General features: G+C 33.5%; 1 protein-coding gene across 3 annotated transcripts in view; it reads right to left on the minus strand.

Moving 5' to 3' along the window:
- VPS13A (vacuolar protein sorting 13 homolog A) overlaps positions 1-15,443 on the minus strand; it is a 244,795-nt gene that overhangs the window by 19,667 nt on the left and 209,685 nt on the right. Inside the window, exons 61-69 of one of the 3 annotated variants that reach the window (XM_046022053.1) lie at positions 14,077-14,222; positions 12,760-12,841; positions 11,803-11,916; positions 10,888-10,963; positions 10,635-10,798; positions 10,009-10,054; positions 9,781-9,904; positions 6,748-6,862; positions 1,145-4,184 (exon numbers count right to left, since the gene is read on the minus strand). In XM_046022053.1, the coding sequence (XP_045878009.1) occupies positions 4,122-4,184; positions 6,748-6,862; positions 9,781-9,904; positions 10,009-10,054; positions 10,635-10,798; positions 10,888-10,963; positions 11,803-11,916; positions 12,760-12,841; positions 14,077-14,222 (930 nt within the window). In that variant the 3' untranslated portion in view covers positions 1,145-4,121. Of the gene's footprint in view, positions 1-1,144; positions 4,185-4,604; positions 6,551-6,747; positions 6,863-9,780; positions 9,905-10,008; positions 10,055-10,634; positions 10,799-10,887; positions 10,964-11,802; positions 11,917-12,759; positions 12,842-14,076; positions 14,223-15,443 lie in introns of those variants that run through there. The other 2 variants (XM_046022054.1, XM_046022052.1) reach the window with 2 other exon arrangements.

The raw sequence follows: 15,443 nt of genomic DNA on the forward strand, positions 1-15,443 counted from the left end.
GTACATATCTTTATCATAATTTCCACTGGTTAGGATATTTATATTAAGAAAGAGGGCTATATTAAAAACCAATTTTACAAAATTATTAGACATTTAATTTTAGGCTCATTTTTTAGAGGTATACTGTTGCTGGATAAATTCATCACACTGATTGAGATAATGATGTACATGAAAATGGTCTGCCACATTAAAACTAACCAACCATAAACCCTTATGTATGAAAATCATAAATTATTCTAATTACCTCCCTAACACATACCTATTTGAAATCATGTGTTTTATTCTTCTCTAATTCAGGACTTTCAGTAATGTTTTGTATTGTATTAAGTGTACTCACTGCATTTCATCAATTCAAACATTCATACACTGAAATTAAAGATTAAATTAACAATCTTAACATTTTTAATCAATCTCCATTTATCCCTAAGGTGCAGGGATAGAATAAAGAAACTGCCATTTTTATACGTCCATCATAATCATTACTTGATCTAAATGAATAACCGTGTATCTTATTTAGACCCCATAAAACCTCTAATATTTTTTACTATTATAAATAATAAATTCTACATTTGCAAGGAAATCTCTAAAACAAAACCCAAAGTCTTGAAGGTACAGTATGAGTACACAGTAACACTTAGGATGGTTGTTTTTGGTCTTCCTCTTATTACTACAGGAAAGTATGAAGCTAAATTTCACCACGGGACTTAAATCAGACAAACTACTATTGCAGCTATCATTCTTTATATGACCTTGGGTGTAAATACGATAGCATATATTTCATGTTGAATATTGATGTCTTAGTCATAGATCTACAATGGTTCCATCTGCAAATTTTAATAACATGACTTGAAAATCAACTGATTTTCAACTGATTAACACTGGTATGTATTTTGAACAATTTCAAAAAAGCAAAGTTTATAAAGTCCAGATTAAACTGATAAGAACAGATACTACACACTCTTAATCTCACAAAACAAACTGGGGGTTGCTGGGGGCAGGTGGGGTTGGGAGAGGGGGAGGGGGGTTATGGGCATTGGGGAGGGTATGTGCTATGGTGAGTGCTGTGAAGTGTGTAAACCTGGCGATTCACAGACCTGTACCCCTGGGGATAAAAATACATTATATGTTTATAAAAAAATAAGAAATAAATAAAGTCCAGATTATTTTAAGCACAGAAACAAACTGAAATTTATTCTGACTTCTTGTTTCATGAGGAATATTGACAGCTGTATTACTCTGGATTTACATTTGCTATATCGAATTCCTCTTATTTCATTCACAGGCTGCTCTTAGAAGTTTATTCATGGTGACGGGTGTTCACAATTCCAGGCTTTTTATGGATTTTTCTTCCTGACAGTTTTCAGTATGTTATTCAAGTCAAGTAAATACAAAGGCAAATAAAGAATGAGTAATTACTCCCTTAGAGAAGAGAGAAAGATGTTCCTTCCCTTTTTCTATACATAAGCAGTGACTGTGTAGAAATGCAGAATATAAATAAAGGATATGGATAGGTGTGGTATCTCATAATCAACCTTTCAAATGCAGCTTTGTCACTAGACTTTCTCATTAGATCATACTCCCATTTTGAAATTCTAATTAATTATAGAGCCTCTAGTAAACAAAAGAACTATTCATCTCATGAAAGTGCCACAGTTGAACTCATTTTCTGCTTATTTGATGGAGTTAGAAGGTATTTTTGTCCATGTCCTTTATCTCCAACAAGACCACGTTAGTATAAGTAGTGTAATCTTAAGTCTTGAATTTTTCTCTAATAAAAAACACGATTTTTTTTAAACTGGAAAAATAGTCAAAGAAGCTTGAAAAGATTTTTTCACTGTGGCAGGAAAACAGAAACAGAAAGAACAAGGGCAATTATACTGTCAAAGAACATATTTCACTTCTAAGGGTTAAAAACTCAAGACTGATGAATCCTTGGGACCACATGAGCCACATAACAATTTACTAGCTACCAGAATATTGTTTTAAATCATTTCACTTTTCAAGGGATTTTAAACAAATGTAATCTTACTTACAATTTTCTTTGCATTAAAATGGCAAGTCAATGCTGAAATATCCAGACCTTTTGCAGATAAATTCTTAAGAATCTTTATGAGAACTATACCATAGTCTTAAGTGTCACAGACCAACCACAGGAAACTCAGTAAATGCCTTGGAATCGAGAAGTTTAGCATTTTTCCCTTTTAGAAACGCCCCATGCCTGGCTGAAATGTAAAAAGCCAATGAAGACATTTCCAGACCTCTCCTTCCTAAGGCATACAACAATACATAACAATGGGCTGTGTTCTCTCTAGCTTCTTGTAGAAGGAGAAGGTTTTGTATGATTTGGCCAAGGGTGAGAGAAACCAGGGGGGACCAGATACCAGTCTCCAACACCAGTCATGACTATTTTAATGGTAACTGTTCTCATGCATTCACTTATTCCAAAAAGATAAGAATACTACTTTGAGGAAGACAATAATTACATTCTTTGACACTCACATATTTCTTAGTCCTAGTACACACAACCTTAATTCCTACTTAATTTAAATGAATGTTAGGCAGGTAGGTATTTTGGAAGAAATGTCTTAATACTTTTTAGCATCCTTTTTTGTAAGCTTAGTATTAAAAATTAAAATAGTCATTTTCTAAGAAAAAGAGAATACTGATTTACAGAAGTAAAATGTTGGTAAACTTAAGAATTAGACTCGGAAATCATGGGCTGAATCAATTATGCCAAAAGTTGAACAATTAAGGCAGTTATTTACTATAATCTAATTAATATAAGCGCAATATACACAAACTGATTAACATAAATAAGGTAAATGTTTCTTTGTTGATCCCAAAGCACAGCAGCCATAAGGATTAAACATCTTATTACTGTGAGAGAGAGACACGCAAACAAAGAAACAGACTCTGAAGCACTGAGAACAAACTGGTGATGACCAGAGGGGCAGTGAGTGGAGAGGGGGTGAAACAGGTGATGGGGAGTTAAGGCGTGCACATGTGATGAGCACCAGGTGATGTATGGAAGTGTGGAGTCACTGTATCATATACTTGAAACCAGTTTTACACTGTATGTTAACTATATTGGAATCTAAATAAAAATTTCAGTAAACCCCATCATATTATACTAATAGTCATTTACTCTTTAGAGATTTTCTTTTTCTTTTCTTTTGTATATCTAACGTACTCGTGAAACAGGACAGAATAGTTTTATTTAAATTGAAAATTAAAGAAAACCCTTCAGTGCACAAAACAAACAGTTCTGCTCATGGATCTTTCAGAGACATTGATAATATTTTCCAGTACAACCAACAAAACATACATAATTCTGCTTACTATAAAAATTCTTCTGATGTCCTGAATTAACTTTTAATATTTTGTAAAAGGGATACAGCATACAGATATTTAGGTTAGTAAGTAAATATAATGACTATAAAACCAACTTTGTTCATTGTATATATACATACGTAATGAAATAAAAAGTGAACCAAAGAATAGAACTTTTTTCTTTGTAAGACTATAAATTATGTCACTAATGTCCATAACAAATCATAAATGTTCCTTATAATAGCAGTACAACCTATGTGGTTTTGGAAGAGAACAACAAATTCATATTGCTTTAAGTTACATAAATTTATTATTAAATGAAATTTGACAAAAACACTCTTAAAATGCTAAATATAAAATACTGACTAGGTATTACTATTCTGTTTTATACGATGGCATTCTATTACGGCCCAGAAAATTTACAGAGAATATTAAAAATGGTATTTTGCCAATAAGCAGATACTTGAAAATAAAACTAGTGAACATTAAAAAAATATTTAACTTTAAATCTTAAAGATGAATTCAGCATTGCAAAGCTACAAAACATATAGAAGCAAATGCCAAAATATATAGTATGCCCTACTTTGGATGTAGAATACATTTTTTCTGTGCTTAAATAATGTAATTCCTTTGCTTTCTGTAAACATGTAGAAAAACATTTAAAAAGGAAAAAGTATTTTAATACCCTAACACTGGACATATGGGCATTGTGGTAGCAGTCATACAAAACATGTTAACAAAACATTCCAAATAAAACGACAAAGAAGATGAATTTAACATTTCAGATCTGACTAATCATCATCATCACTACTGCTACTGTGAGTCATAATCCATTCCCTGTAGACCTGAATTTTCTGTAAGCATGGTAGAGGAAAAAAGAAGCACAAAGGTTAGTTAAGCATGGCAAAATGCTTGCAAAACATGTAAAATTATGAAATGTTCAAGGAGTCAGAATAATCTTAAGGCAGAGTTCAGATCTGAGTAGGGCAGTAATTACAGATATAACATTCCATAACTTAATAGACCTAAGACTAAACCTCACTGGCTGGTACACTCAATGGATAAAATAGTTGGATGGTATCAGTAAGGTATTCCATGAATATATGAGAATTATTATTCTATTTCTCTAGTAATGAACTTGAATCACCCAGCTGGAGGCACTGTAATACGGTACTCCTTTCTAGATACAAAGGCATACAACCAAAGAGTGTATTTTATATTTAATTATATATAGACCCATATAATTTACTGAACACAGAGTACCTTTTTTTTTGTAGAGAATTAGAAAATAAAAGGAGAAACATTTATTATACATTTACTAAAGCACCAATGTTAAATCACTTAGATTTAATCTCTCTACATGAGACCTGTTTCTAGTCATCTGCTTTTTTTCTAGAGTACTGGCACTCACCTATTATAAAATATTTGCTAATGACAGTTTTGATTTAAAAAGCACCATTACCACCAAACCAACAACCTGCCTCTCACACCTATAAGAGAACAATGCTAACCACAACATCCTAAGGCCTCTGGTGAATTCCTATAGGTATTCCAGCTAATACTGTGTTTAATGCTCTTGATGAAAAACAAGTAAGAATGGCTACAAGGATTGTGAGGTTTTAGTCATTTAAATAGCTCTTTCAGCAGTTAACACTAAAACTGGCCTACTAAAAATCATATGTACCTTTAAAAACACACAGCCAAAGGTCATGGCTTTTAATCCCAAAGTTTAAAGCTTCAGCAAACCATTAATGTAAGTATAAAATAAATTTACTTGTCACTAAGATCAAATTATCAACTGAGAGAAATTTTTGTATCTCATGGCTTCCTTATTTATCATCATCTATTTCCTAATAATGAGGATTATTGCCCTCACTACTCATCCTTACTTCTTACTGAATTAATTAAAAGTTTCTCAGGAAATATTTTTAGTTTTTCAACAGGTGATCTAATAACTATTCAGCCCAGTAAAATGTCAGTAATAGGTTAACATAAGCTACTAATACAAGCAATAGGTTCCTTCCTTAAAAAGGGAAGGCTGGAATTGAGTAGAGGTATATTTTTCAATTGTATTAACCAAGGGTGACTTCTGTACCATTTCTATCTTCCAAAGAATGATATACTATCACTACAGAGATTGCACAAAATGCCTTTTAGAGCACAACCTCTCACTAGATCGCCACTTCTGTCCTAATGTGCAATTATTTGGATGCTTTAAAAACATTTTAAACACACTACTCCTTTACTAAATAATACATACTATCTCAACGGTCATGTTTTACTATATTAGATGGAAGTACATTTTACGCAAAATTATATATACTGCATGTAGTGGGTAAAATATTGGAATTTTAAGTATTTACCATGATCACTTTAAACATGACAATATTTAAAATATCAAGGCTATAAGGGAAGGATCATATCCCCACTGTTTATTATTGCTACAAATATTTTCAGGTCTATATAACATAATGACTCCTTGTCTGTTTGCAAAAAAATGATTTAATTTAGTAGTCCATATCTAAACCAAAGATGAAATAAATTTAAATTGGTATAATCTATTATGGTATGTTACCTATACCATAATCCAAATTTTTAAAAAGTCCAGTTTTCAAAGTAAGAAAAATAGCTATTACTTTAGATAAAATATTCTATCTCCAAATGGCTTTTTGTTTCAAATCTGATTTTCCTTAATAAAAGATGTTGGCTTTCATGTGAACTGCTTATCAGATCCCACAGGTTTTAAACAGACCACACAGGTATAAGGCAAGAAGAGGGTCAAGGCTAGTTGAATATCTTCAAAAGAAAAGTCTAAGAACCCAAGAATTTCACCAACAGCAGTGATACTGGTTTTTTCCTTATCCATGTCCATGTGGACATGAGAACTGTGTAAAAGCTACTAGTGGCCTGATATGCAGAGGGAAGTACTCTAAACAGAAATGGTTTGATTGGTTAGGTAAGTACCACCAACTATGAGGGTACATAAGGCACGATGGTTTTCAACAAATTTAGCAAATCCAGTACAGAACTAAGAACACCCTATAAAAAGATCAGATTCACTAAAATCCTATACAAAAATTTACCAATACAAAAGCTTTTCTTTGTATTCAAAATACTGAAACAGCTGTACGTAGTTTGAAAATTTTAAGACTAAAATCTACTGTTGGCTTTCACTTGTAAAGTCATGCATTAATTGTTTTCATATCAAACTTTTTGATGCCTGTAAAAAAGAAAAAAAAAATCTTATAGTAGATAGATGTACATTAAAACCTAAGTATTAGAAACTTACAAATAGAATTAAGCAAAACACATAAAAGCCCAAATAATCTAACATATATTTAAAATAGTATATAAATACTTTTAATAAAGCGGACCAGACTAAATTACTCGTAATGTGTAAAATACTTCTTCACCCACCTGTAACATCTGGTTTCCAGTCCCATCCCTCAACCTGTAAGGTCTGATGACTCCATCCTCATTAAAGAATCGTGGGGGCCGCAGGCTCTCCACTTCATCAGAAGTCTCTGTAGCTCTGCAGGAAAAAAATAGAACTTGACTACAAAAATTATTTAAGAACTCTTTATTACACTTTAAAATGCAACTACTAAAAAGAATCTTCTTTTGGATAAGACTATTACGTCACTTCTCTATTTTAAAATTTGTCTTTATGACACTAATGTAAGTTTTCTAGAAAAATGTCAACTTGTAAAGAAGTTTGTTTACAGATTGTCTTGGATTTTCTTTGTAGACAATAATTGGAATCAGCAAATGAATGTTGCTTTTTTTCTTTTTTCTCTGATTTAAGACTTCATTTCTTTTTCTTCTTCTATTATACTGTCTAGCTCTTCCAGTTCAATGCAAAGTACACCAATACAATACTAAATATAATAGGTGCTTGTAGCTGACCTTGCCTCATGTCTAACTTTAAAGGGAAAGATTCTTCTACTTCTTTTTTATTTATTTATCATTTATGTATTTATTTGACAGAGAGAGACAGCGAGAGAGGGAACACAAGCAGGGGGAGAGGAAGAAGCAGGCCTCCCGCCAGAAGGGAGCCTGCTATAGGGCTCGATCCCAGGACCCTGGTATTATGACCTGAGCCAAAGGCAGATGCTTAACGACTGAGCCACCCAGGCACCCTAAAGGGAAAGCTTCTAAGAGTTCTCCATGAAGAACCAATATTAACAAAAAAAATTTTTAAGGTATCTTTTGTCAAAACAAGGATGTTCATTTCTACTCTTAGTTTGTTTATAGTTCTTTATTATTGTTATTGTTTTTAAAAAATCTTGAATAGGCAATGAAGTTGAAATACGAAATTCCTTTCTGGTCATTGCTGTCATCATATAGTTAATCTTCTTCAATCTATTATTGTTATAAATCACATTACATGTATGGTTTTCTAATGTTCAAATACCCTAACTTTCCTCATAGTCCCACTTGGGCTTGACAGTTACTATTTGAAAAATATATATGCATTGCTAGATTTGGTACTATAATAATTCAACATTTCTGACTTTATGGACCTACATGAGAATAGTCTATTTGTTCATTCATTCAAAAAATATTCACAGATTCAATCAACATTAATTAAGAGCTTACCACATAACATATCCATATGTATAACACATACATATGGGTAAATTCTCCAATTAAAAAGTAGAAATTGGCAGAAGAGAAAAAAAAAGTATGATCCAAGTATATGCTATCCAAAAAAGACTGACTTTAGAGTCAAAGATGAAAGTGAGTTGAAAACGAAAGGATGCAAAAGGATATAACATGTAAACAGTAACCAAAAGAGGGCTGGAAAAGTCATACCAAGTTCAGAAGAAAATTAAATTTTAAACAAAATATTCTCATTAAATACAAAGAAGGACATTTTACAAGAAAAGTTAATACATCAAGAAGATATAAAAGTCATGAACACATAAGTACTTAGCAACAGAGCTCCCAAATACATGAAGCAAAAACTGGCAGAATCGAAAAGAGAAAAAAAATCAGTAATAACAGTTATTTCTATATCCTACTTTTAATAATGACTGCTAAATAGAAGATCAGCAAGCAAACAGAAGACTTGAATAACACTATAATCTAACTAGACCTAATAGACCTTTATACAGAGAACATTTAATTCAGTAACAGGAAACAATGTATTTTTCTCAAGTGGACACAGAACACTTTCCAGGACAAACCATGTATTAGGCCTTAAAGCATGTCTTAATATAAAAATCCTGAAACCTATAAGGTTTGTTTTCTGGCCACACAGAATAAAACTTGAAATTTTTAAGAGAAGGAAGGTTGGGCAATTCACAAATTTGTGGGAACTAAATAGCCAAAGGTCCCAGAAAAATAACCAAGGAGAGTAACTACTTTGAGACAAATGAAAACAAACAGTGTACCAAAATTTATGGGAGAAAGCAAAGACAGTGCTCACAGAGTGATTTATTGCTGTAAATGCCTAACACTTAAAAAGAAGAAAGATCCCGGGGCGCCTGGGTGGCTCAGTGGATTGAGCTGCTGCCTTCGGCTCAGGTCATGATCTCAGGGTCCTGGGATCGAGCCCCGCATCGGGCTCTCTGCTCCGCAGGAAGCCTGCTTCCTCCTCTCTCTCTGCCTGCCTCTCTGCCTACTTGTGATCTCTCTGTCAAATAAATAAATAAAATCTTTAAAAAAAAAAAAAAAAAAAAAGAAAGCTCCCAAATCAATAATCTAAATTTATATCTTGCAAAACCGGAGGAAGAAAATCAAACTACCCAAAGCTAGCAGAAGGAAGGACATAAGAAAAATTAGGGCAGAAAAGTAAATTAGAGCAGAGATAAGCAGAAGAACAATGGAGGGGATCAATGAAACCAAAAATTCGTTCTCAGAGTCAACAAAAATGACAAAGAAAAAAGGAAAGAGGACTTTAATTGAATGAAGAAACAAGCAATCTGATTAAGACTTCTATTAAACAAAGAGACTGAATTAGTAATCAAAAACTTACCAGAAGTAAAGGTCAAATCCAAATGGCTTCACTTCAATTTGATAAAATTCCGTGAATTTTATATAACTCATGGGTAATTCAGTAATTTTTATAACTCATGGGTGTGTGTGTGTATGTATGTGTGTGTGTATATATATATATATATATATGTAGATAGCGTTACACATATATAATACCTGTATATCATATATATGGCACTACATTATTCTAATGTACTTATAATAAGTAAGTAAAAGCTTGCTTAACTTGCCAAGCCCTTCCTGCAAGGCTGCTGGGAATGAAGGACCAAAAAAGAAGAACTCTGTAATGTTGAAATTATGCAAAAGAAACTTAAATGGGAATTAGGAAGATAATACATAACTTGCTATATTATAAGGTTCAAAACGAAGGGCCTTGAGCCAAATAGCCGATTTATTTTATTTCTCACAGTTTAAGCATTTTACTCATATCTTCCACCAGAGAAAACTTACCTTTTTATTCCCTGAAATGTACTGCTGGCCATGTCTATGATACCTCCAGTTGGCCTTGCCACTGCTCCAACTAAACCCTTCCCCACACCTTTAAAGAAACCAGCTGCTCCTTCTTTTTGAGCTCCTAGAAAGAAAGAAACAAAGCTTTAGGCACATGGATCAAGAATGAAAACAGAATCAATTTGTGAAAGACCTGGTAATCTATATGGCCCAAAGGAATGTACTTGCCTTTGATAGGTTTTGTAACAATTCCTGTTATGCCACTTACAAAACCCTAGGGAGGAAAAGGAAAATTTATAATACTTTCAACGATTCTTTAAAGAACCAACTCTGGCTTACAAAAAAAAAAAAAAAAAAATAGAGGGTTCTGCTTTCTAGATACTGTAAGAATCTAGAAAGCACCAGGACAGAAATACATCTAGAAATGCATTACCTAAGTATCCTAGTTAAACAATGCTTTTAGAAGTTACTGACATATTTTATATAGGTCACAACTCACTGCTCCTCCAATATCTAAATAATGCTTGAAGGAGTGCAAGTTAAGTACCTATTTTCTTATTCACCAAATGTAGCTTTAAAAGATATTCCCTGAGGAGCGCTTGGGTGGCTCAGTCGGTTAAGTGTCTGTCTTCAGCCCAGGTCCTGGGATTGAGCCTGGAGTCAGGCTCCCTGCTCAGAGTGGAGTCTGCTTGTCCCTTTCCCTCTGCCCCTCCCTGCTGCTCGGGCTCTTTCTCACTCTATCAAATAAGGAAATAAAATCTTTAAAAAAAAAAAAAAGAAGAAGGAGAATTAGAAGAAGAAGAAGAAGAAGAAGATAATCCCTGACCGGTTCACAACCCTGGGAAATATCTTACAGAAACTAAGCCTTTTCCTCCACGAGTGATGCCTTCTCTAAGACCGGCTGGCTGCCTATTCATGGCTTCTCTCCTCTTCTGCTGGTAGTCTTCATCCATGGTCATAGCTGCCACCCCTTTAGCCATAGCATTGGTGATTCTGGAGGCAGCACCGGCTAAACCACCTAGCAGAAATGATCACTATTTTTAGTAAAAGCAGAGGTATCATTACTTTCTTGCACCAATCACAGCTGGTGGGCATCCTCTTTCTTACCAACGGCTCCACCAACCAACGCCTTCAGTCCTAGTGCCATCCCCTCCACAAACTCTTCGGGACCCTGGATGGCTCCCTAAAGGGTCAAATAATAACAACAAAGGTTACATTTTCTTTTAAAGTGAACTTATTAATATAAATGAAGAAAGCAGTAGTGACAAGAATAAAAATATCCTAGAGGAAGTGACACCAGCAAAAAACTTCACATTAAAAAAATTCTAAGAGATATTTCCCAACATTGAAAGTACAAGGAACAAGTGGATCCAAACTCAGGAACAGGACTGTTCACCAGTGTGTACAAAACATGTTTGCTCCAAACTCTAAGTAAGTTCCAGGAGGAAAATATAAGCACAAACTACTCTTGGTAATTTTTGTAAAAGAAGTAACTGCACTTTAATACTTGATATTGATGTTTCAAATATACTGTACAATATAAGTAACAGTTTTACTTTTTCATTACCCTCTACATTTAGAAGTCAAAGTAGGAGAGTTTTGAATGTTTTAAAAGAAAATATTAATGGACAAAACAATCACTATTTTATCACTGATTAAGATGGTTTTGCACAGTGTCTGCCTGCAGCTGTTTTCACTGTCCCACACAGCTATGCAAAGCAAGGCTGCCTGTCCATGGTGATCTTACTTGTACTACGGAAAACGTTTATCTACCTTTAATATTCCAACAGAATACTGAAAATTTAGTATATCTTAGTAAAATCTTAAGTTTAGATTTTGAGGGAAAGGGTAAAACTTCCCTCCAAATTTCTCAAAACCTCTTACAATTCTTTGCTGCAAAATCACGTTCTTCTGTTATGTCTACCAAAATCTATTTACACCTACACTTCAAGTTAACAGTTTGGGATGCATTATCTTTTCATAAGTATTAGTGATACAATGCAAGAATAACTATTTTATTACCTGATACGGTTCATAAAAAAATGCTTCCACACCTTCAGAAAATTCTCTAATCAAGCCAAAGGGATTTCCCAAAACTTCAAGTCCAAGAATGAGTACATACATTTGCTTAATGGCCTAAAAATGAAATACAAATATAAATCAATTCAGTCAACTGGAAAAAAAATTTGATGTTCAGTACACATATCCAGTTTCTTTTCTTTAAGGCTAACACCCTTATCACCAATTTCAACACCTACATCATATCACCCTATTTATCACTAGTTTTTTGTTTTTAAAAAGTGATTTGGTGTTAGAGTATTACAGACAGTATGACATATTTACACAAAGCTTTAGAATACTCAGAATGCTTTCTTTCACTTTTACAACTATGTGTGACAGTTGCTATTACCACCATCATTTTATAGGCGGGAGAAACATAAAAGTCAAATGATGCCCAGGGTCATGTAGTAGGTAAATAGCAAAACTGGAATCCAAACCCAGACATCTTGAATCAGGCTTAGTGTCTGTCCACTACAGAACAGCTGTCTCAGATGCTATCTAAGTTATATCCTAAGATACAGGAGTCTTTTTAAAGGTGGAAAAAAAATCCATTAAAATAACATATCTAACTGACTCAACAACACAACTACATTAGAAACAGCCTGTATTCAGTTAGTTGCTAATAGCTTCCCTTGAAACTATCTTTTTAGAGTAAGTTTGGTGAATTAGTTAATATTTTATTTAAAGATATTTAAGTCCACAGTTATCCAAAAAATATTTCTGTCAGTGACTCAAAAAGAGAAAGGCAAAAAAATGAAATGTTGGCATGGCTCAATTTCTTTCCCAATTCTGAGAAAAAAAAAAAGTTTTAAGATTTTGAAAATGGCTATTCACTTTCTTGTCAAATCTACATTATACATGTACAGACCCTGTTTCACTGTCTCAATCTGTCCCTTTATAAAATAATCTGAGACAAACCTGTTTCGAATAGTGTCTTACTACTTCCGACTGGAGTTCAGATGCTGTATGGAACTGATAGTTCAGTTCAAAAAATGCAAGCCTGAAAATGAAAAACACATACAAATATGTGTGAGGGTGTGCATAAGAGGGGAAGAGGGAGACAGGGGAAGAGAATGTTTTTAATATTAAGAAATGGTTTCATTTTCTCTCCTTTCCATACATTTCCCATGCCAATCAGAAAGCCTGCTCTTTTACAGTGGATTCTGGTCAAAGAACTCTCTAAGAATCTCATGAAAGCTATGGATCTTATCCTCAGAAGCGCCACCAATATAAACGTATTTTCACATCCTTCAGGGGATTCAGAGGCCCTCTGGATCCCACTCACGGACATGAACTGTATTTTCCAACTCTGCCCTGTCATGGCCCACACAGCAATGTCTGGCATGGTGAGGTGAATGGAGAGGTTTTATTTTTATTTTTTATTTTTTATTTTTTTAAAGATTTTGGCCATTCTGCTCAAGAATGGCCAGGCTTCAGTTGCTGCAGATTCTGTCTGATCGGCGGACAGCTGAGGAACCAAGGTCGGTTAACTGATAACCTATTCACAGCACATGCGGATCCACTGCTTGGGACGCTCTCTGTTAGCTGGTAAGGCAGAAGACGGATGAGAAATCTCTTCCTATTCCCAACGTCTTCAAACCTATGTTCTTTAATTTGACTGGTATCTAACTTTATCTAGATTTAGAGTTACATCCTACTGGATTCACTAAGTCTTACCAAGGTTCTTAATAACATTGCTGGGTGCTACCTGAAAAGGTCATTCTCATCTGAAGTCTCCACTCAGACTTTTTTGAGTTTATTTGGTCAGGTACTCTAATAGCTTCCATGACGACTCACATTTAAATGTATATTCTTGGCTGTAACATTTAAACGAATCCCTTCATTTCCCCTATCACGGCTTTCATTTTGCTCTAGTCCCATATGCTCTGAAGAATCTTGATCCTAAGAGCCCTGAAGCCACATGGTATTAGTGCCATACCTTCGGGCACTCACAGCTTCTCAGGAATCCTTCTGCAGCCCGGAAAGGCCTTACATGTTGCACAAATTTGTATGGCCTCTGTCCCTCTTTCTTAAGGAAATTATTTAATAATTATTCGGTTCCTTCTAGTTAAGGTTTAGCAGGTTAAATTTTACTTAAATCATATTCCATTTAACAGGAAAACCCATATTTGTCTATGATTTCCAATGCCCTTGATACACTTTTCACTTGTAAAGTTTTTAGGTAAATGTAAAATGGACTTTTCGTCAATTTATAGATTTGAATATTAAACATACTTAAAAACTACATCTTGTACATCTGTAAGGGTGGCACCAATACTCTTCAGCAGAAGATTTAAAGAGCGAACGGCCACGAGTCCTTCCTGTTGTTCTGAATCTTTAGCTTCTTCTCTGCCGGACCTCAGTGAAACACTTAAATGCAACTAAAGAGATAAAGAGACAAATATTTAAGCACTATCTGCAAAATGACAATTTTAACTTTTTTTTAAATTTTAATTTATTTATTTTTTCAGCGTAACAGTATTCATTGTTTTTGCACAACACCCAGTGCTCCATGCAAAACGTGCCCTCCCTATTACCCACCACCTGTTCCCCCAACCTCCCACCCCTGACCCTTCAAAACCCTCAGATTGTTTTTCAGAGTCCGTAGTCTCTTATGGTTCGCCTCCCCCTCCAATTTTTTTTTTTTTAATAAACATATAATGTATTTTTATCCCCAGGGGTACAGGTCTGTGAATCGCCAGGTTTACACACTTCACAGCACTCAGGATAGCACATACTTTTAAGATTTAATCTTATTTTAAATTTACTACACCATAAGATTTCAAAGTTTGATAAATTTCAGTTTCACAATTTTAGATTATGCCAAAATTATTAAGTGAAAAGTTAAAGGAGCTTAAAATTGAATACAGCTCTTTTTAAATTTTAAATTCAGTAATGTAAGCTAATATAGTACTTAGGTTCAATCCAAATCTTTTGGTAAAGCTATGAAAATAATAATTTTTATATATTTTTAAATAATAATAATAATAATCCAGAAGTTGAAGTTGTTGAAAATAACTTAGTGTTTCAAGTATTAGAATTAAGTTACCAGGTTGAAATCAGTTAAAACAAACTGTCACACTTTTGTATTGTATGCATTTATATAATTATTTATATACTATATATACTGTGTATATATATAATTTTCTACACAATATTTCCAAGTGTTATGTAAGTAAGATATGCATTTATATATAGAATTATTTACATACAAAATATGTTCTACAATATTGTATGCATTTATATATAATTATTTATAACAATATATATAGTGTGTATATATATATACAATAATTTTCTATAATTTTCTTCAAGTGTTATGTAAGTAATTCAGAAACTCTGTATTAAGAACTTATATTTAGTTCCATTCAGTGTTCAGTTCTTAAATCAAGGTTACTCCACAAATTAATTTACAACTCAGAGACTATTGTTAGTAATATTGTAGTGCATTATTTAAAAGTTGCTAAGAGAATAAATAAATCTTAAAAGTCCTCATCACAAGAAAAAAAAACTTAACACTGTATCATGATGGATGGGAACGAATTTATTCCCATTACCTTATATCATTACCTTATATACCTGAAACTGATCCATGTTATATG

This window comes from Meles meles, chromosome 11, assembly GCF_922984935.1.
Source record: "Meles meles chromosome 11, mMelMel3.1 paternal haplotype, whole genome shotgun sequence".
In the NCBI taxonomy this organism is placed as follows: domain Eukaryota; kingdom Metazoa; phylum Chordata; class Mammalia; order Carnivora; family Mustelidae; genus Meles; species Meles meles.